General features: G+C 42.1%; 1 protein-coding gene across 2 annotated transcripts in view; it reads left to right on the top strand.

Annotated features, from left to right (window-relative positions):
- AMPH (amphiphysin) overlaps positions 1–20,659 on the top strand; it is a 156,284-nt gene that overhangs the window by 53,483 nt on the left and 82,142 nt on the right. For both annotated transcript variants that reach the window (XM_006198527.4, XM_072965232.1), the window contains exon 2: positions 11,675–11,755. In XM_006198527.4, coding sequence (XP_006198589.2) covers positions 11,675–11,755 — 81 coding nt within the window. The remainder of the gene's footprint in view (positions 1–11,674; positions 11,756–20,659) is intronic.

The raw sequence follows: 20,659 nt of genomic DNA, 5'->3' as shown, positions 1-20,659 counted from the left end.
ACATGAAAAGATGTTGTGCAAATGCCAGGGATAAAAATCCGACAACCTTTTAAAAGAAAAAAAGGTCTGCCTCGGAGATGATGCCTTCAACGGAAGGCTGGAAACATCCACTTTTTAATGAGAATTAAAATTTTAATGAGAATTCCTTTGCCAACTGTAGGGTTTATGGTCCTAAAAAGTGTCCTCATTGGCAAAACCCCTTTGTTGTGGGGTTAGTACCATTAGACTTGCTTATGGTGCACATTGTTTCTGGTAGGATGAATCGCACTGGGTTTTTGTTTTTTTTAGATCATTCCTACACCGACACAGCAGTGGTACTTTTTTAGAACTGTGTTGGGTTGCTTTAGTTCATTATTTCTCACAGCTGAGAGGTAAAAAGGGTAGTGGGAGGTTTTGAGTTAGGGATTTCAAGACCCAGTTCTACTGCAGGATGCCCTGTGGAGAGGATGCAGGCAGCCGGCAAGGGATGGAGAAGGCCCCTGGCTCTGGCAGTGGAGGAGGGAGCTGGGATCTTTTACCTAAAGAGAAAGGGGAGGGAACTGTTATTACAATGTAGTGAACTCACCTACAAAACAGAAACAGATTCACAGACATAGTAAACTATTTTATGGTTACCAGGGAAAAGGGGGTGGGCAGGGATAAATTTGGGAGTTTGAGATTTGCAAAGGTTAACCACTGTATATAAAAGCAGATAAAAAAAATTTCTTCTGTATAGCACAGGGAACTATATTCAATATCTGATAATAACCTTTAATGAAAAAGGATATGAAAATGATTATATGTATGTATATGCATGATTGAGACACTGTGCTGAATGGCAGAAATCGGCACATCGTAACTGACAGTACGTCAATAAAAACAAACAGACAAACAAATAAAATTGAAAAAAAACTTAGAGGGGGGAGATGTCATTATTGGAGGGGCCACCAGGAAGGGAGAGGATTGAGGCCGCTGCAGTGGTGGCTTCAGGGAAGGGTCAGGGGGACCAGATTCCCATCCTCTCTGCTCTGCCCTTTCATCTTCTGCTGGCACTTCTCATGGTTCATTCGAAACAGAAGCCAGAGGACCAGGGCCGGATGTGGTCCCTAGAGGCCTGCTTCTTGGAGCGCTGGTGGCGGGAGCGCTGGAGAGTGGCGGGTGGGGTGGAGAGGCATAAATGCAGAGTATGCACCACTGGAGTGTCTGCATGCATTTATAGATGGTTTGAACAACTAGTGAAAGGCTGTTCCAGAAGCATCTTTCACTTATGCAGGAATCGTGTGAGTGTCGCTGAGGGTCTTCAGAACACAGCTGTGTCTTTCCCACCCATTCTGTCCGGCAGCAATTCTTGCACACCAGACTGTGCTTCTTAAAACAGCCCCTTAAAGGATTCCCCAACCCAGACAAGAGTCTGGTGAGCTCACCCAAAGCAGCATACTGTTGGCACAATATTTCTTTGCTGTCTCGATATGTTAAAAATTCATACAGGGTTTGCATTTAACTTTATAAAATATCCATGTTAACCATGGGAACGAAACGGTTGCAGCTCCAGGAGCTCAGATTAGATCTGAACAGTGAGCCTCGTACAAAACCACGCTCAGTACTTTCCCTTCCTCAGTAATTCACTTCGTGCAGATCAGGCTTTAAAAATAGTTGCAGAAAACAGAAAATCAAGGCATAAAATCAAAATACAGAAATGTGTGCAAAAATAATTAATGCTGCACACAGCTTGCTTGTTTCTTCGTTCTTTTTTTCTTTTGTAAAAAAAATTCTTACTTTTTATTGACGTGATGTCGATTTACAATGTTAGGTCCAGGTGTACAACAAGACGATTCAGTTATACGTATGTATTTGTTTACTGATTGACGTTCTGAGGATGAGAAGTGTTTCAGCTCTCCGTACCCAGGAGCAGAAGGCCACATGCTCTGACAAACAGCTTTCATGCAACCATAAGGAGCAACCTCTGTCTCACCCAAGTCCCTCCAGCACCTTATGTGGCCCCCTGTTCCAGTGCTCTTTAAATAAAGGTCGTGAAGACACTCGGAGTTCCTTCTGAAGCACAGATCTTCAGAAAACAACCACACGAACAAACTGAATGGAAAACACTGTGCCTACCCCCATAACAGGACTCGTTTCCGGAGGAAGTATGGTTTGGTGTTCAGTCTATTAGCAATCTCCTTTTTTTTCAAACTTCCATTCAAGCCTACAAGTTGCATAAGATTTGCTTTTTAAAAAATCAGATTATTGTTAGTTTGGGATCAATAAACATTAAAGATAGAGACTACCAGTGGGACTGCCTTTGAGTCACATCCCGTTGGATCCGTCTGAAATCCTGGGTAACAGTGAGTCCCGGCATTTGGGAGTATATTGCCCCGGTTTAGGGGAGCATTTAGGAACCTGTGGAATTTGGGTGGTGCTCCCGCCTGAGAATCTACAGAACGTGATTTCAGAAGTTCTTTAAGCACCCTCCTCTTTCTTTTTGTCTTCGTTCAGAACACGTTTGTGAGGCAGGAAGGGGCAGCTTACCACAAGGCATCATTTAATACAAAAAGGAGGGGGTTTACTTGAAGAGGGCTGTGTCCTTCCTCACGTCCCTGGCCCTGGGCAGGACTGCGGTGGGGACTTTGGTGTGAGGATGCTCGCCGTATCATTCTTTCCACCAGAAAGTGCTGTACTTTTAAGTAACTTTTAGTCTTGAAAATAAAACCTAAACAGGACAAAGCAGGCTGCTCTTGGTATTAGCCAAATTTTACCCTCAGTCCCCAGGCCTAGATTTTTTTCTGATTCATGAGGAGATGTGTGAGCAGATCTCATGGTGGCATTTGGTTTTCTGGTTTGAACAAGGGTCACGTGGAAGAATTCCATTTCGTGCTGCTCTAAAACTTCAGCTATAAGGAGCCACCACTAAAGAGAATTCTAGGCACCTAGGCAATTCCTCTAGATTTTCTTGGTGGCATTGACTGTGTTCCTGACACCTGTGTGTTTCCTGGAATTGGAGAATGGCTCAAGAGACATTTATTGAGCCGCAGAAAGAGACCTGCCAGCAAACCATGCTCTAAATAGAGATGATTCCACAGTCTTTACAGCATCACATTAGCTCTAAAAGGTCCCTCGGTATCATAGAAGGTTGCAGATATGACCTTGGCAATACGCTTAACTTTCCTCAGTCTCATCTGTTGCGTAAGTGAATTGGATTGCATGAAATACAAGCTTCCTGTCAACTCCTTCATATTGCAGTTTAAGATGAAGATATTAAATCAAGGAGGAGAGAAAAAATTAACCCTCTCTAAGCATCTTTTGGAGCCAGGCATCGAATCAGGCACTTTTGCTTGTGTTCTCACTTAGTCTCCCCAGAATTGGTATCCTCCCATTCTAAAGATGAGAAAACTGAGGCTCGGCAAAGTTTAAAAGTTTGCAAAGGTTACCCAGGTCGCATAGGTGATGGAGCGGGGACCAGTTTTCTTTGACATTCACACTTGTTTTCTTTCCACTGTGCCCGTGCTCTTAGAATTCAGAGCATTGGTTCTTCATCTGATGGAAGCTATGAACCTCTCCTAATGAAAAACACATCCATATTTTATTAGGTCATTTAGGGACAACCTGGAATCCATGGACCCCAGATAGAAAGCCCCTTGCCCAGTGGGAGGCCACAGTCATTTTTGTTTTCCTGAGGGACATGAAGAGTCCGTCTTCGACTTATTCACTCCACAGGTCTCAACTGAAGAGACTCTGTGTTGCTGTGATTGTCCCTGTGGGTGTATCTTCATCAAAGAAAGAGAAAGTTACCTCCTTTTCATCTGTTTCATATCCATCCACACTCGCAGTTCCCTCTTGCCTTAGGCAATTTGCAGCTCCAGTTGAAATCCCAAGTAGGGTTTTCTGGACTTCAGTTCCACCTAAGTCAACATCTTCCTTCGTATTTGTGCTGCAGGTCAGTGCTTTGAAATTGCTGATTCATCTTTCGCTGGTACCGTGGGTAACTGAGGTCACAAAGATGCCTTGAGGAATCTGCATGAAAGAACCAGGAACAGACTGCTCCCTGGTGAACCGCGTGGGTGTAGAGCCCTCCGTGGCTTCCCTGGTCACGCGCCTTTTTAGCTGCTTCTCTATAAGTAGATTGCCACCAGTGTGGCAGACCGGTTTTCTCTCATGGTACATAGAGGAACATCTTCTCCCAGCTAAGCAGCATGAGGATTACTCTGAATGATTTAATGAGGTTGGAGGATCCCTGTATTAGCAATATTGTCACGAGATAGCACTTTGTCCCTGAGGATCACCCCTGAAGAGGGAAAATCTGGTCCCTCTCAGAGCCTCCGGATGGCTCAAAGGCTTTAGCAGACTTTCACGTCACTGAGTTTCAGTGTAAACCTTGTGTTCTGGGTTGGATACTGGAGGTGTCCAGTTTCATAGAAAAGCAGCCCAAGACAAGGGGACCCAACCCAGAGGGAGACACTGGGCACCTGGCTTCCTAGAGAAGAAGGGGTCAGATGCCAGGGCTTCCAATGTATTCCTCTTCGTTAGCTCAGTATCCCTCGAGCTATCTTTTTGCAGTAAGATTGATTTTATTTGTTTTTGTAAGTCAGAGGACTGAGATACCCTCAACGTTAAAGGGGAGGATAGAAGAGAATGAGAATGGAGCGTGACAGCTCACCAGGTGGAAGCAGCTTCGGCTCGTGCTCACTAGTTCTGCATTTTGGGGGCCCGTCTCATCTCTGTTTCCCTTCCAAGCTCCTGAACATTCTTTCCTCCATGGCTTTCTAGCTCCCAGTTGCCTCTGTCCCACATAGGATAAACCTCCTCATGTCAGAGACTTGAACCTTCTCTCTACCGTTTGTTATTCTCAGACTTTTTAAGTCCGAAGGCCACCCAAGAGGGGATGGAAGGCTGTGAACCTTCCCTCTCTCATCTATTCTTGTGTGCGTCGCCCAAAGGATTTCCCAGAATCAGCAGGAAGGCTCATGCCAGCCTCTGAGAGGCTTTGATGACGTGATGGCTGATGGACTGTTGAAATCTGCCAGAGCAAGAAGCAGATGTCATAACGGTCCAGAAATAAGTCCCACAGAGGACCAGGGGGAGGGCAAGGTGCAGGACCTTGACGGGCACGTGAACCACTCCAAAGGATGACTCATCTTGTTCCTGGCGCGTTAAAGCCACTTCTTTGTTTTGAAACACATCCAGAGAGAGGTCCAGAGACTAGTTCCCTGAAGTTTAGGTAACAGGGAAGGGTGTGCCCAGAGGCCATTTCAGATCGAGTGCCTGAACTGCACTGCACTCCCTTGCCCCCGCTGGCCTCCCTCCAGTCCTAGGTTATGTAACTTTGCACAGTGTCAGAGTGAGCGCTTGGTGAACACTCTCTGAATTTGCAGATAGATAGAAGGGTATACCAACCGACTAATGAATGAGTCATCTAGTTGTGGATAGAGGTGGGAGACCAACTCTCTGTTTCTGGTCCAGGAAAGGCCACGGTCATCCTATGCAGTTGACTCCTGGACTCAGTGGTAATATGTCCATAATTTTATGTGCTCTGCTTTCTTTATAAAGACAGGATGAAGACAGAGGTGCCTCCTTGTCCAGAGGAGGCTAATGAAATGGGATGACTCTTTCCTTGACTTTTAGAGTCTGGCTTAAGGAAGCATGAATCCCCCAGAGTTGGAGGTTTGTCTAGGCGGAACCCTCATCTAACGTGGGAATCTCTCTAGGGCATCCCAGTGGCCAATCCTACAGCATTCTTTCAACCATCACTCTTGTCCTGGGATCAGGTCGTACATAGAAACACGTCTCGGTCACCCCTATGACCTTAATCCTGAATTATTGGAGTCTGCATCCCTTCTCTTATAAGTTTCCCACTTTGGATCGTAGGACAATTTGTCCTGCTTTGGGTCATGCCTCACTGTTTCTTAACTTTGCTTTGATCTTTCCCTTAATTAACAGAAGTCATTTCCACGTGGAATGGAAAGTTTTGCATTTTTTTCTTTGACTTCAAATGCCAACAACTTTTTTGAAAGCTGCAAACATAATATTCCATTTCTAATATTAACATATTGAGAGAAGCGTTATTCTCTTACGACTGCAATAGTCAGTATTTAATTTGTACTGGACTCTGAGGATTTGAAATTTGATCAGAATTTCGGCTTTACAGGGTGGGGAAACAGCCCAAATTAAAGCGTTTTAAATTTTTAATGACTTTACTTGGGGAATTTATATATGAGCAGTTGCTTCAGAAATGCATGTAAATCATATAATTGGAACGGCCCTTGCAACCCAAGCTGAGAAGCTAACTGCTTTAGGAGACACTGAAAAAAGATTTATTAGTTTAAATATTCCAAATGGCCATATTCCTGCTTTCCCTATTTAATTTTTTTTTTTCTGCCTAGATCATGACGTCTTTTAGGATCCGAGCTTCTGAACTCAGGGCTGAGACTGAGAGGATGAACACTCAGCCAGCCCTAGAAAAATATTTCTGAATCTTGCTGAAAGGAAAGGCAGCTGGAAAAATCTTATCCAACCTGGAATGTTATCTTGCATTTGAAAACCAACAGCAACCAAGGTTATAACAGAAATCCTATTGTGTCAAAATAGTAATGTGTCAACGTAGATGAGTTTATCTTTGAAGTGAAAGACCTAAATCCTAAAACCAAAATGCACCAGGCACAGAATTTTCTTCCTTTTCCCTGTAGGAGGAAGATGTGTCGTGTTGTCAAAATCTGAATATCAGATGTATGAATATATAGTAATTCTCCTGTAGTGTCAGTGGTGCCAGACTGTTCAGGCTTAATTGATACTTTCAGCATAGCCAGTGGAGAGGTGAGTGAGAGAGGCCACCTAAATTATAAACTCGCTGTTAAATACTGCGATATAAAAATAAGGTAAATTTTTTTTTGGTCGTCTCAATTCTAGGTTTCATTTGTGAAATAAAACAAGGTAAAAATACTATTTTGTCATCTCAGTTCTAAGTTTCAGTGTCTTTGGTGCCTTAAAATACTTTCTATGTAGCAGATCAATCTTATAACCTGTATCAAGGCTTCTGGAGAAAAATCACAAAACTACTTAAATGTGGGCAAATGCACTTGGGTGGTTTCTACCTCAGCTGGACTCTCATTTCCGTCCAAAATTCACACTGTGTGTTCTGGTTCTTACCTTTCCCAGTCCCACGTCTAAACCATTTCCATCTCCCTGGTGGTGTCTTTACCACAAGCCCGCCTTCCGATTGTCACCGGATGACCCACTCAGCCTCCACAGTGGAAATCCGAGGTCATCCCTGCCTCTTCTCTGTCCTCCCCGGTTTTGTCTCATGAGCCATGAAGTGCTGCACGTTTACTTGTTGAGGACTGGTTTTCTCTGTTCCTTAGCTCTAGCTGTCATTTACTGCCAGGACTATTTAATTAGCCTCTTAACTGGTCTCACTCTTCTGGGCTTGCTCTTTCTAACCTGTCCTTAACACGGTCACCAAGGAGTGCAAATCTAATCACGTGACTGCCTCCCAGGAAGGGAAACTTCTCATTGGCTTCCCATGGTCCATAAGAACAAATTGAAATCTTTGGTCTCGCAGATGAAGCCTTTCCCTAATCTGCCCTCTGCCTAGCACCCTAGCCTCATCCACCCTGGTTCCACATTCGCACCCGTGTCCACACTGTCACCTGACTGCCGTCCTGAGGATGCAGCTCGCTTTTCTGCTGCCTCTAAAACAATGTCTGTCAAGCAGTCTTCAGCAAGTCTATATAAGCTGGAGATAGAAACGAATAGGCTTTCTTCCCTGCCTGCTAGTCATTGAGATTTGCATTCTTCTCTAGGGAGAACATCTAATGTCGTAAGTTGATTATGGATTCAAAAAATCAGAGGATATTTGAAATGTGACTCATTGAATTCCCCTGTTTGGTGAATAAATCTCTTCTCTAGCACCTCTAACTCTGGGTTAAGCTCAAATAACTCCTAGGACAGTGAGCTCATGAGCTCTGCCAACAAACTGATTTCCAGAAAACCAGGATAGACATTTTGGGGTGCAAAAATGTCCTTTCTATAGCTTTTACCTGCCCGTGCTGGGTCTTGGTCTTGGTTTTGGATGGGAAGGGCCCACTCCTTCCTTCTGCGGGTCCTTCAGGTGTTTGAAGAAAGCTGTACTCTCTTCCCCTTAGTCTCCTTCTCTCCCTGGTGGTACGCCCGGTTGTATCCCATGTGCCTGCCACCTTGTGGTGCCAGCTCGCTGCCTTTCTGGGGGCTCCTTCAGCTGGCTCCAAGGGGTCCATGTGTTTGTGTGTTTCCCACCTTGTCCCCCACAGAGAAGCATCCTGACGGCTCTCCCGGAAGCTTATTAGTGTAGCTGGAGATCACATTAGATGCTTCGGCAGCAAGACCACTTTGTCAACTCATATTGACTGTCCGCTAAAGTCATTCCTTGATTCTACGTAAGAGCGGAAACGATGTATTCTTAGCATCCGTCCTGTTACTTTGTGGTTGAAAGTTGAATACGGAAATACATAATAGTTGCACTCGGACAGTTGTATTTTGACCTAAATTTTATCCCTGTTGGATTTCATCTTGTTTGAGAAGAGTTTTTTGTTTGTTTCTTTGTTTGTGAATCCTGATTCTTACCATATAACATATCCAATATCCTCCCCAGCTCTTTGTCAATGGAGGTTTAGGCCATCGATAAATTATTCGATAGGGTGAGATAATAAAATCTATAATAATAGTAGGTATTTATTGAGCTTGAATTATATGTTAGGGGTCACAGCTCAACATCTCCATGTGTATCCTCTGTAGTTTTGCACAGTACTGTGAAGTAGGTGCCATTGACACCCTGTCCTTACACATGAACCACTGAATCAGGTACAGATTCCCCAGGGCTGCCTCTGGAAACCTTTCTTTCGGTTGATGTTAATTCACTCATCAATATTCTGAGAACAGTCTTTCAGCCAGTTACTAACAAATCCACTCACTTTTCCTAGAAGCTGATATATATATAAATCTCTCATATACAGGATGTTGGTATGCCAAACTCCTGATTATTTATCTTAATGGTTTTTCCTGATTAGGAGCATATAAACATTGAGGAAATTATGGTAAATGTAGCAAATTATAAAGGAAAAATAATAATCACTCTGAATCTTACCATCCAGAAATAACCACTATCAACTTTAAAATATCCCATATATATATAAATATATATATATAAAATCATGTTTCTTATGCTTATCAATTTATTCCTTAGTTACAGAGCCCAATTCTTGCAAAAACTCAGCATTTTCTGCTTGGTCTTTCAAAGAGACTCTTAACTAAGTGAGAAGAAATTAGTTAATTGAGTGATTATTTGTCATTTTAATATTTATGTATACTGGATCCCCCCAGCTTTGTTTAAATAATGAATTTGCAATGAGGAATATAATATCTTTCATATGATTCATGTGTAATGTTGGTCTGTGACATGAAATTGAGTGAGGTTGAATAATTGGTAATGTATGTGAGTCCATATACAGTTTTTTTAATCTTTATTAATGCCAAAGGAAGGAATACTAGCATATACTATAAACAGTTAGTTTTAGAATAGAATAAAAACAGTCATTTTTTACTTATATACTTAGAATAATTACTATTTTCCTCCAAGGAAAATTTATTTCTTCAAGGAATCTGCATGGACTCTGACTTATTTGGGTAAATACTTTGATACATGGGTTTATTTAAAACATTCTAAACCGAGTCTAAGGGGGAGAAAAAGGTATGTGTGTAATAAAAAGTACATTTTTATTGCTTATTTTGTTACTCAGGGAAAAAATTTATCTATTTATTTCTTAGGTATAATATTATTTATCTTCTTTCTACCCTGATTTTTAAACACAGCAACTAGCATTTGTTACTTATGCTTTGGTAAGTCACTTTCCCCTGAAGGAATCATTCACACATTTCAGATGATTCTTGCTCTCAACGCTGCATATATACTGCTTTCCTTTCCAGAATGTTTTTGTTTCACCCCAGAACGATTCTGACTAATTGAGCGACATCAAGGTGAGATCTGTCAGGGCTTCTGGGTGCGTCTGCAAAGTGGACTGCTCTCTTCCATTTCGCTCATTTCCCCCTCCCCTCTTCTGGAAAGCATTGCTGAATCAAAGACTGATTCTTTGCCTGAAAATGAGTTCCTTCAATTCATATTTCTGTCCCTGGGAGAAAATTTGGATCTGAGGCCATCCAGGTTATTCTGGAATAGCTGATGATTCCACGCTTGTAACTGAAGCAGATGGGCCTAAATTCTACCTCCTGGTGCTGTGTTTGCAGTGAAGTTAACACTGCAAAGTCACACACCAGTGAGATTCATGGTCCTTCAAGGAGTGAGGTCGCTCAGCGAGTAATAGCATGATGCCTACAGGCAAACAAATAAAAATGAGATGATGATAGTAACAGTGGCTAGCATTTAACAGTTACTACATACCAGAAATTCTCCTGAGTACTTTACATAAGTTTTTGTTAATAGTTTGAAACAATTCTGTGATGTAGGTAATGTTATTATTTCATTATATTATATCCCTTGCAGAATATGTTAATATCATATTCTCTTTTACAGAGGAGGAGAGGTTTGGAGAGAGGCTGGGTACCCTGCAGTAATAGACTCAAACTGGGATCTATCGGACACGCCACAGTGCTTGTAGATTTGAATCTGGGTTCTGCTACTTGCAGAGTGAGTGATCGTGGACAGGTTGCCTGACGTTTTCTGAGTCTCAGTTCCTTCTTCTGCAAAAGAGGAATGAGCAGGCTTTTGGGAGGATCAGCTGGTATAATAGACCCAAAGTCCCTAATGTATTGATTGGCTTGGGGGAATGTTCTTAGCAAAGACTATCTGGTGTAGCCATTATGGAAAACAATACAGAGGATCCTCAGAAAACTATAACTAGACTTACCATATGATCCAGTGATCCCACTCCTGGGCATATATCCAGAGGAAACTCTAATCAAAAAGATGCATGCACTCCAATGTTCATAGCAGCACTGTTTACAATAGCCAAGACATGGAAACAACCTAAAAGTCCATTGACAGATGACTCGATAAAGAAATTGTGGAATATATTTTCGATGGAATACTACTCAGCCATAAAAAGAACAAAATAATGCCATTTGCGGCAACGTGGGTGGACCTAGAGATTATCATACTAAGTGAAGTAAGCCAGACAAAGAAAAGTACCATATGATATCACTCATATGTGAAACCAAATAAAAAAAGGATACAAATGAACTTATTTACAAAACAGAAAGAGACTCACAGACATGGAAAACAAAGTTATGATTACTAGGGGGAAAAAGGGTGATGGAGGGATAAGTTGGGATTTCCAGATTTACAGATACTAACTACTATCTATAAAATAGATGAACAACAAAGTCTTACTGTGTAGCATGGGGAACTATATTCAACACCTTATAATAGCCTATAATGAAAAAGAATATGAAAAGGAATATATATATATATGTATATATAAAACTGAATCATTATGCTATACACCAGAAACTAACACAACATAAACTGACTATACTTCAATTAAAAAAAATCCAAGCCTGTTCAACTCCAAAGCCACCAAACCAAAATGCTTCTGAAACAGCAAAACCAGCTGTGCTAAGAGGGAGACCTGCTCAGAAAAGTGAAAGAACCACCTTGTTCTGCTTATTATTTGAAAACATCATTAAATGGAACCATTTTGTCTCATTCACACACTAGGTCCTTCAGAAGCTTGGGAAAGCTGATGAGACAAAAGATGAACAGTTCGAAGAGTATGTCCAGAACTTCAAACGGCAAGAGGTAAGTACGTTGATCCAGTTTCTGGAGTGGGAATGCTTTGAGGTTGAATGAAGAACTTCTTCACTGGGCTTGTTCCTGGAGGGTGACGCTGCTTAATTCTGTAGACTTTTTAATGTAAAGCCAAGAGGCAGGAGGCAGGGCTGGAAGAAGATTTGAGTTTAGAATCTCAGGAGATTTAAGACTTTGCGTCTCTGGAGCTTTTCAATGCCGGTGACTGATCTAAAGGAAAGAAGATCTTTTTGGTGATTTATATTCCACTAAGTATTAGCAGTCGTTCAACGCTTCTGGCAAAATCACTTCAATGACCGCATGCTTCAAGTGTTCTCAATAGAGATTACATCTCCCCAAGAGGGAGAAAATTGGTTCTTGGTGGATGAAAAAAAACATACTCTTTCTTTTTCTATGAATACATCACAGGAGCAGACATAGTCCATCCATGGTGTGAAAACTTCACGGGGGGTGTGGTTAGGAAAAATTGTCTAGAAAGAGTCCTCAGGGGGAGGCGATAAGGAAAACCAGTTTGTGGTATTTGCTCCTGTAGTAGGCTGCTATGTGTTTAACAGACATACAAGTAAAGGAACAACTGTTGTTTAAATTATTAAGGCTTGGTAAATGGCTAGTATATCATCTAAGGAGAGCAGGGATGAGGGTCAGGGAGAGGGAAGATATGAGCGGGGCTCTCTGAGGTTAGAGGCTTCAAATCTGGAGCTCATTCTAGAGGTGGAGTGGCCAGAAAGCGGGGCCAGCAAACTCTGGAAAATGGGCTTAGGATATAGGGACAATGTATAGGACATAGGTTTATTTTCCAGGAGCAACCAGTGTCCACAGGGGATATGGTGGCCTCTGGGATGACAGCCAGTAATGGAAGGTCATCACAGGTTTTATTTTACTCCCTTGGCTTCTGTTTTTAGATCCCTGATCCTGGAGGTTTCTTTTCTTCCATATGTGTATCAGGTTTCTGACTGTTCTCTCACTGGAGATAATTCCATTTCTTTTCCTCACCAACAGGTTTATAAAATCCAGCAGGTAGAGCCAGGGAGGCTAGTCTCCACCAAAACACATTTGTGAAGGTCTCCAGTTTCTTCCCAAGACTGAGGGTTGATGTGTACAGATTGGAGCTCAATGGACTAAGACCGAGAGCAATCTTGTTCTATCTGAAAATGGGAAATGGGAGGGGGGATTTGGAGAAGAAAACAGTAACAGGGAAAAATAGTTCATGTCCAGATGACTGAGTATTACAGAGAGCTTTGGGTTTAGGAAGGCAGAAAAGAGAATTCCTAGAGAAATGTTGGGTGAAGACCCATGGAATGAGTTGTCCCCCCGTCTCCTCCTGGACAACAAGTTCTCCACTCTCCTTTGCTCTCATTTGGAGAGTTCGCACGCACTTTTTCATGCACTAGGAGAACACTCACGCAGATCATTGACTTGGTTGGCAGCAACTTCCCACAGAGAAACTTGTCAGTCAGTGCCCTGTTACTTTTCAGGGAAACCCCCAATGTCTGCTTTGAAGGGTTGGATTTGGATGGAAGTGACTCATGCTTACAGTTTTCCCTACTTGAGGATTTACACTCTATCCTTTGAAACCTAGTCTTCCTGTCTCGTGTGTCCCTAAGGAGCTAATTAGTTCTTTGCTGTTAGATTTTTTTTCCTCTATCACTTTTATGGCATTGGGGTGCTAACAGCTAACCTTGGGGAGCATCAAGTTCAAGAATGCATTCATGGCAAGGCAGGACTTTGCCTTTTCCAATTATGGTGAATTTTCATTGTTCTTTTTTTTGGCCTTTGTTGCTTGAACCAGCTGAGGATTGCTTTTTGTCTAGGGGAAGGTACATTTGTTTAAATCATCTTCATGGCTAAATGATCCATGCTATTGGGAGCAGCAGCACGGAGTGACTTTATAATGCTGCCCTACCTCCTGGTCCTGTCACTATGTACATTTTCAAATGTTACGGAGCAAATAGTGTACTATCATTCTTTCTTTTTTTTAACTACTTAAAAAATTGAAGTATGGTTAATTTACAATGTGGTGTTAGTTTCAGGCATACAGCAGAGTGATTCAGTTGCATATGTGTGTGTGTGTGTGTGTATTCTCTTTCAGCCTCTTTTCCATTATATTATTACAAGATATTGAATATAGTTCCCTGTGCTGTACAGAAGGTCCTTGTTGTTTATCTATCTTGTATATATAATATCTTATATATATAATAGTAGTATGTATATGTTAATCCTGAACTCCTAATTTATCCCTCCCCCCAACACTATCATTCTTGAAGACAAACCCCTTAGTTCTCTCAAGACTATTAGCAGATTTCAAGATAGAGGTAAAGTGTCAACCTCTGGGGAAATTTGAACGAACAGTTTTACTTTGTAAGAGTGAGACACATAGAATAAAATGTAGAAATTGTATTTCTCAGGGAATCTCCTGACCCTGTCTAGTTCCCTTTGAAAATGTTCTTGAATCAGAAACATCTTGCATTGGTATGTGCTCATTTTGATAATTTTTTGCTCTAATCAGAAAGAGTAAATTTATAGTCATTTTCGTGTATTGAGGAGGGAGGAAGCCTTCACCCTGTCGGTATATTAGAATGAGGGAGAGAGAAAAGGAAGGGGTAGGAAGAAGGTGAGGAGAGAGATTTATTAATCTTCCATAGAAACACAGCAAAGTTTGGGACGAATAGCTGAAGACTGAATAGATTCATACTCGATAGAGGGAAAAGTGTATCCCCTCACCCTCAATGTGTGTTGGTGCCCAGTTCTCATCTGTTTCATACGCGGAGAAAGGTGTGGTGAAACGTTATCCTAGGAAGAAGCATCTACCGAGATTGTGGTGACTTCTACAAGATTTCTTATTTTTCGTGTTAATATGATGGTGACTCATTGCTCTCAAGGCAGAAGGCATTATCTTAAGGCAACATACTCTAAACACATTATCTGACTGAGGAAAATCTAGGAAATCTAAATTCCATATGTTTTCCTGCTATTTTCTAAATCTGAAAAGATAGTACTTACAGTATAAAGGGGAAACTATATTTGAACTTAATGCATTGTGTTATAGTCATCCGGCCATACTCAGTTAGTACTTTAATCAAAAGTAGTCCACTAGAATGTTCTAGAAAGTATTCAAACACTTTAGGTCCCGATGATCTTTTTTGCTTTTAAATTCCCTTCAAGAAAATCATAAAAATCCCCCTAGTCACTGATAGATTCCCTGCTTGTTTGTGGTGGAAACAGAGGTGGCAGAAGAGTCTATGTTTGAACTTGACCTTGAGGCTTAGCTTTTACCTTATTCCAACCTCAGATTTTCTCTTTGATCCCAACATCTTTTCCTCAGAAGTGGTTTGTGTTAGACCGAGAGCGTGGATGAAGGGTCTCGGCATACACTCTCGCTGTCCACTGCGCTCCCTGTGGCTGTGGATTTTGTGGTCTCGATTTCATGAACAGCTCAGTCAGAATGGTGAGGAGAGAGGAGAGGGGGACCCAGCAAAGGGGGATACAGTGAACCCCTCCCGAAGACCTTGGGGTTTTCCCTGGTGATGAATGGTAAGGAAAGCAAGGACAGTGAAGCCCAGCAGGAAGGAAGAAATTCGATTTCACCGTTTCATCCCCAGAGAGGTATTTTACCCCCCTTTCTCTGCTTCCTCTCTTACCAGAGATGCTAACAAGTAGCAGAAAGTGAGTGGCGTTAACGCTGGCTGCTTTCACAGCAGTTCACCTGGGAACACCATAGCCGTGTAGCCCTGCCACTTCTCCCGTGCCCACCACCGGGGAACGGCCTGATACAATACAAATAAAAATGGAAAGAAATCCTGGGACTTCGAAAAGCTCTCCAAATGGGGGGATTCAGAGCCACTGATTCCAATTATTAGGATAATCCAGTAACGGAAAGCTGGAGTCATGTCTTCATCCCGCTGTCTCCTCAGCCCAGGGGTCCTGTGTGGGCTGCTCTCATCATTTGATCTGCACGGAATCCAGCACTTTGCACAAAAAGATTTAAAATGTATGTTAAATGTGAAGCTGAACTAGTGGCAGAAGTGATCATTTTGAGCCCATTCCTGGAGCATGTTTTTGTTTCTGGGATGGGACAGGTGTTGAACAGAGTGTGAAATTTTGTAAGCGGTTTCATGACATTTTTTTCAGACCTATGTATATAAATCATTAAAAATGACAGAATAGATGTTTTAAAAAGAACGTAAATACAAAACCTACTCCCACAATTTGTTCATGTGTGGATAGGATTTTTATTTATGGCAAATGGCATTTACATTCTGAAAATTTTTATCCATTTGCTTGAGCAGATCAGCCTAGCAGGTGCCCTGGAACCATTTCTTTTTTACCACAGATAACCACGATGTGACCACGGGAGAGTGTCCATCTCTCGTTATATTAATAGTGACTTTCTTCTGAAATAGCCACTGACTTGATTAAATGTGAGCCCGTCAGGTCTGTTTGGGGTGATGATCCAAATATGAGAACAAAAATGACAGCATCCTGTAGCAGAATGTGGAGGACCTCAGTCCGCCCACCCAGCCTCCTGTCCGGTCATGAGAACTGCTTTCTGAGTAAGAACCTCTGGTGGTGAGATTTCTGTGCACCAGAACGTGCCTTTCAAACGTTAGCTGCATCAGAATCACCGGGGAGGCCTCGGTACAGCAGAGATATCTGGGCCCCGCATCCCCGTTTCCAATGCAGGAGGTCTGGGGCAGGGCCTGGGAATCTGACAAGTTCCCAGGTAATGCCCATGAGGCTGGTCCGGGGGTCACACACTGGGGACGAGTGCTTTGTTTTTATTCATACAATTTTTACAAGCTCTTCCTCTGTTTAGTTTTTGAAACTTCTGATCCTGTGTTTTTTGTCTGTATGCTAGAATATAGATGTAGACTTGGTAGTCATACTCTGAGTTATCTGTGACCTCCACAACTCAGATCTGCGGAGAGGATCTTCTCTGTGGCAGAGTTCTCTTCTTCCCAAGGTGGGTGACCCTGGGAGTCGTCTGCCCCATGGAAATACAGATGCCCCTGGAAGAGATGAAATGTGTGCTGCTCACACCTCGATGAGAATGAGTTTAATTAGGTTCTTTCTGATTGTAAGGCTTCCCAGGGGGAAGGATGGAAAGTATGAGAACTCTAGGCATACGATCTTGAGAAACAATGAAGAGTCCTTCTCTGGGAGTCAGATAAGTGCAGCAAATCTGAGGCCTTGAAAATGACAAGATCTTCTTTCAAAGCAGCTGAAGCAATGCTGGGAGGGAACCTTAGAGCATTCTGTGCTTACATTCAACAAGAAAGGTCTCAGATCAGTAGTCGACGATCCTACCTCAAGAAACTGGAAAAGGAAGAACAAAATAAATCCAAAGGAAGGCAGTAACAATGATGAGACTGGAAATCAATGAAACTGAAAATAGGAACAAAATAGAGAAAAGGAATGAAGCAAAAAGCTGATTCTTTGAAAAAAAATCAATGAATTTGATGAACTTTAAACAAAACTGACCAAAAAAAAAAAGATACAAATCGTTCCTCAGCATTCATTTAGAGACCAGTTCCTGTATCTTCCTCTTCCCCCTTGGAAAGGAAGCTTATTATCTAGTTTGGATGCTCCCCTCTAAGTGATCCTCAGGTTGGCTGCACTCTTCTGCTAAAGTGATGCAGAGAATTAAGTACACTTCTCATCCAAGCATAGGGAGGCTGTCTGAAATGGTTGTAAAGATCGGCATAGATAAGCTGCAGCTGATTTTCAGATTTGCATTAGTTTTATTGGTTTCCATTGCCTCTGATTGTCCCTTCTGTGTCACCCTGTCAGCTCCTTGCTGACTTTGGATTACAGTTTCGATCTAAGTGATGGAGATGCATTAGAAGGAACGTCCGATGGCAACTGACTGAAACCTGGAGCTGGATATATTTTTAGTGCTTTTTGTCCATGTCATACTAGAGCTGCATATGAAAGGTACATACGTGTCCATCAGCATGCTGTGTCAATTACATGATAGACCCAGAGAAACATTGTGGCAGGGGTTCTCAGATAACTATTAGAATCACCTGAAGACCTTTTAAGAATTCTAATTCTTGGGCCCCTCTCCAGACTTCTGAATCAGGTCACACATTTCACATATGTCTCTAAAGAGCCATCGAAAGGTAGTAATGATTTGGATGCAAGCCTGAAATTTCACTGATACAGTGAAGATAATGCACATGTTTCCTTATATGTGGAATAACAGTACACATATTCCTTAACTGAGCATCTTTTGGACTGTGGTCGTAAACCTGGATAATTGTAAGAATTTTCTGTAGAGCTTAAAAAACTTACCAATTTCCAAGCCACACCTCACTGGCTTAGGCCAAAGCACTGATAAAGTGTTGTTATTATTAAGACTTCTCATAAGTAACATTTGTAAAGTTGTTTGATACACTGTCTCACTTGATTTTCATAACAATTTATAATTCTGCTTTACGTATGAGGAAGCTGAGCGTATCACAGTCACAAAAGCTTTCGTTGGTGGAATGAACTTGATTTTTTTTTTTGGCCATTGGTATTCAGGCTTTCTTATTTCCTCACAGGAATTTACTGCGTTGGTTTGATTCTTTTTTCTCATAGCCGTTGTTGAGTGGTTCTTATACATCTGCATAAATTACTGCTGTGAACTCTAGGATCCTGTATTATTGCAACATTTAAAGCTACAGAAAAAGCTCTCTGAAAAGCATAACTGTGTATTTAAGACTCAAAAGTACAAAGTTAAAAAAAACCATGGAAGCAGTTAAAGTTCCCAACTGGCTTGTTTTGGGGAGGTTTTGTATATTCCTTAGGAAGATACTCCTTTGTAATAAGACACGTAGCAGAGCTTGGTTCAGTCAAGCATTTATGAAACACCTACTCTTTGCACAGTTTATCGTTTAAAAAATATCACATGGAGTATTAATAGTGCACCCAACATTTATTGAATTCATACTGCGTGCCTGTACTCAGCTGAATATGGACCGTCTCCCTCGACCTTCATGATCACCCTGGCGAGTGAGTACTTTTATCACTTCATTTTGCTGATGAGGAGTCAGAAGCCTAGGGAGGTTAAGTGACTTGGCCATGGTCGCACAATTAGAACTGTTAGAGCTCAGATTTTAAAGCCAGGCGGTGGTCCCAGAGCCCACCGACTTCACCACTATGCTGTCTGAATTGCATGGGATATCCTCTGAAATCATGAGCTTTTGAGACAAACAAGTGAACAATCAGTATCTTTATTTACGGATTAGAACTGTATCATGAGGGCAGAGAAAATGGTACCGTTACTTAGGTTGTTCTCATTGGTCAACCAGTGACAGCCACACTCATCAGCAGCTGGCATCCGAGCCTTTACAGTTGGAGGGCATAGACGTTTAGAGGGTCGTGAAGCATGTGTGCTCTTGAGGCCAATTGTGGAGCCTAAATAACCCAGACCACCAGGGCTCTGATACTGGCTTACTGCCTACCAGTTGTGTGACCTTTGGACAAGTTTCTCAGCCTCTGTGCCTCAGTCTTCTCATTTGTGAAAATGTGCTGACCTCAGCGTTATTGTGAGGACTGTGAGTTAATGGAGCTGTTGTGACACTTAGGACAGTATCTAGAAGAAAGGAAGCACTCAGGAGGTGGTGGACTTTGTTATTACGTTGCTATAGTAAAGGCTTGCTTTGAGGACATTGTTAAGATCTGAACCGTGTACCTCCTAAGTGTATATGTTGAAGCCCCAACCCCTAGTACATGTTAGAGTGTGACTGTATTTGAAAGGTAGGGCCATTAAAGAGGTAATTACGGTCAAATGAAGTCATGTTGGTGGATCCTAATCCAATATGACCGTTGTCCTTATAAGAAGAGAGGAAGACATCATTTCTTTCAGGATGCACGCACACAGGAAAAAGGCCATGTAAGGACACAGGGAGCAAGCAGCTGTTTGCAAAGTGAGGGGAGGGGCCTCAGGAGAAACCAAAGCTGCCAACACCTTGGTCTTGGACTGGTGGCCTCCACAACTGAGGAAATAAATTTCTATGGTTGAAGATACCCAGTCTGTGGTGTTTTGTGATGAACCCCAGAAAACTAATAGAGGCATCATAAATGAGGCATTCTGGACGTTATTTTCTGTCTAGTGCAAGATACTTCATTCCCACTTATCAGTGTGTCTCCGTAACTTGACACAGCAATTGTTTTTCTAGTACTTGGAAGTCCTGTCCAGTTTGGTCATGATAGGATGTTGTAGACAGAGTGGCATCCAGACCACAGAACGGGACACTGAACGATAAGCCAGAGGGAGAGTCCTTGTGGGGGTGGGGCTCCTATGGAGTTTCCCTTCATTTCTGGGTCATTCTCCCCTCCCCACTATATTCAGTATCACGCTCTAGGAATTAAGGCAAAGACTGAAAAAATATTCATCTCATGCCTCTAATGCGCCTTATAAGTCAAGTCAGTTCACACACACACACACACACACACACAAACCTCACATGCACAAAATGAAAAAGAAAAAAAGGAGTGGCTTTTCAAGGCTTTTCAATTGTCTAAAGGCAATAAAGCTTATTTTCAAGTCATATACAGCCTGCATCCTGTGGTGCGTTTAATAGTTCTAACTAGGCAATTCTATCCCCTCGAACCCAGCGCGGGTTAGCTTTCCCAAAAGATCAGAATAGAGATCTGTATAAACTCAAGTTAGTGGACTTAAGGGAAATAGATGGGAAAATGGTACGTCTAACGACTAGCTGGCTTTCCAATTTTGTTTTGTTGAAACACAGAAGGTGTTTGATTTGGTTTTCAGATCATAGGTATTCTTGGAGTTGCTGACAGGGATGGCTGGAAACTGGGCCATGAATCTCAGATAAAACAGTGGAAGCTGAGATGCTCTCTTTGATGTCTGTCTCCCTTCCATGCACCACCCCCTACCGCCATCAGCCC

The sequence above is a fragment of the Vicugna pacos genome, chromosome 7 (assembly GCF_048564905.1).
Source record: "Vicugna pacos chromosome 7, VicPac4, whole genome shotgun sequence".
Taxonomy (NCBI): domain Eukaryota; kingdom Metazoa; phylum Chordata; class Mammalia; order Artiodactyla; family Camelidae; genus Vicugna; species Vicugna pacos.
The sequence above is the reverse complement of the archived record's forward strand: the minus strand, read 5'-3'. Positions and strand labels throughout refer to the sequence as shown.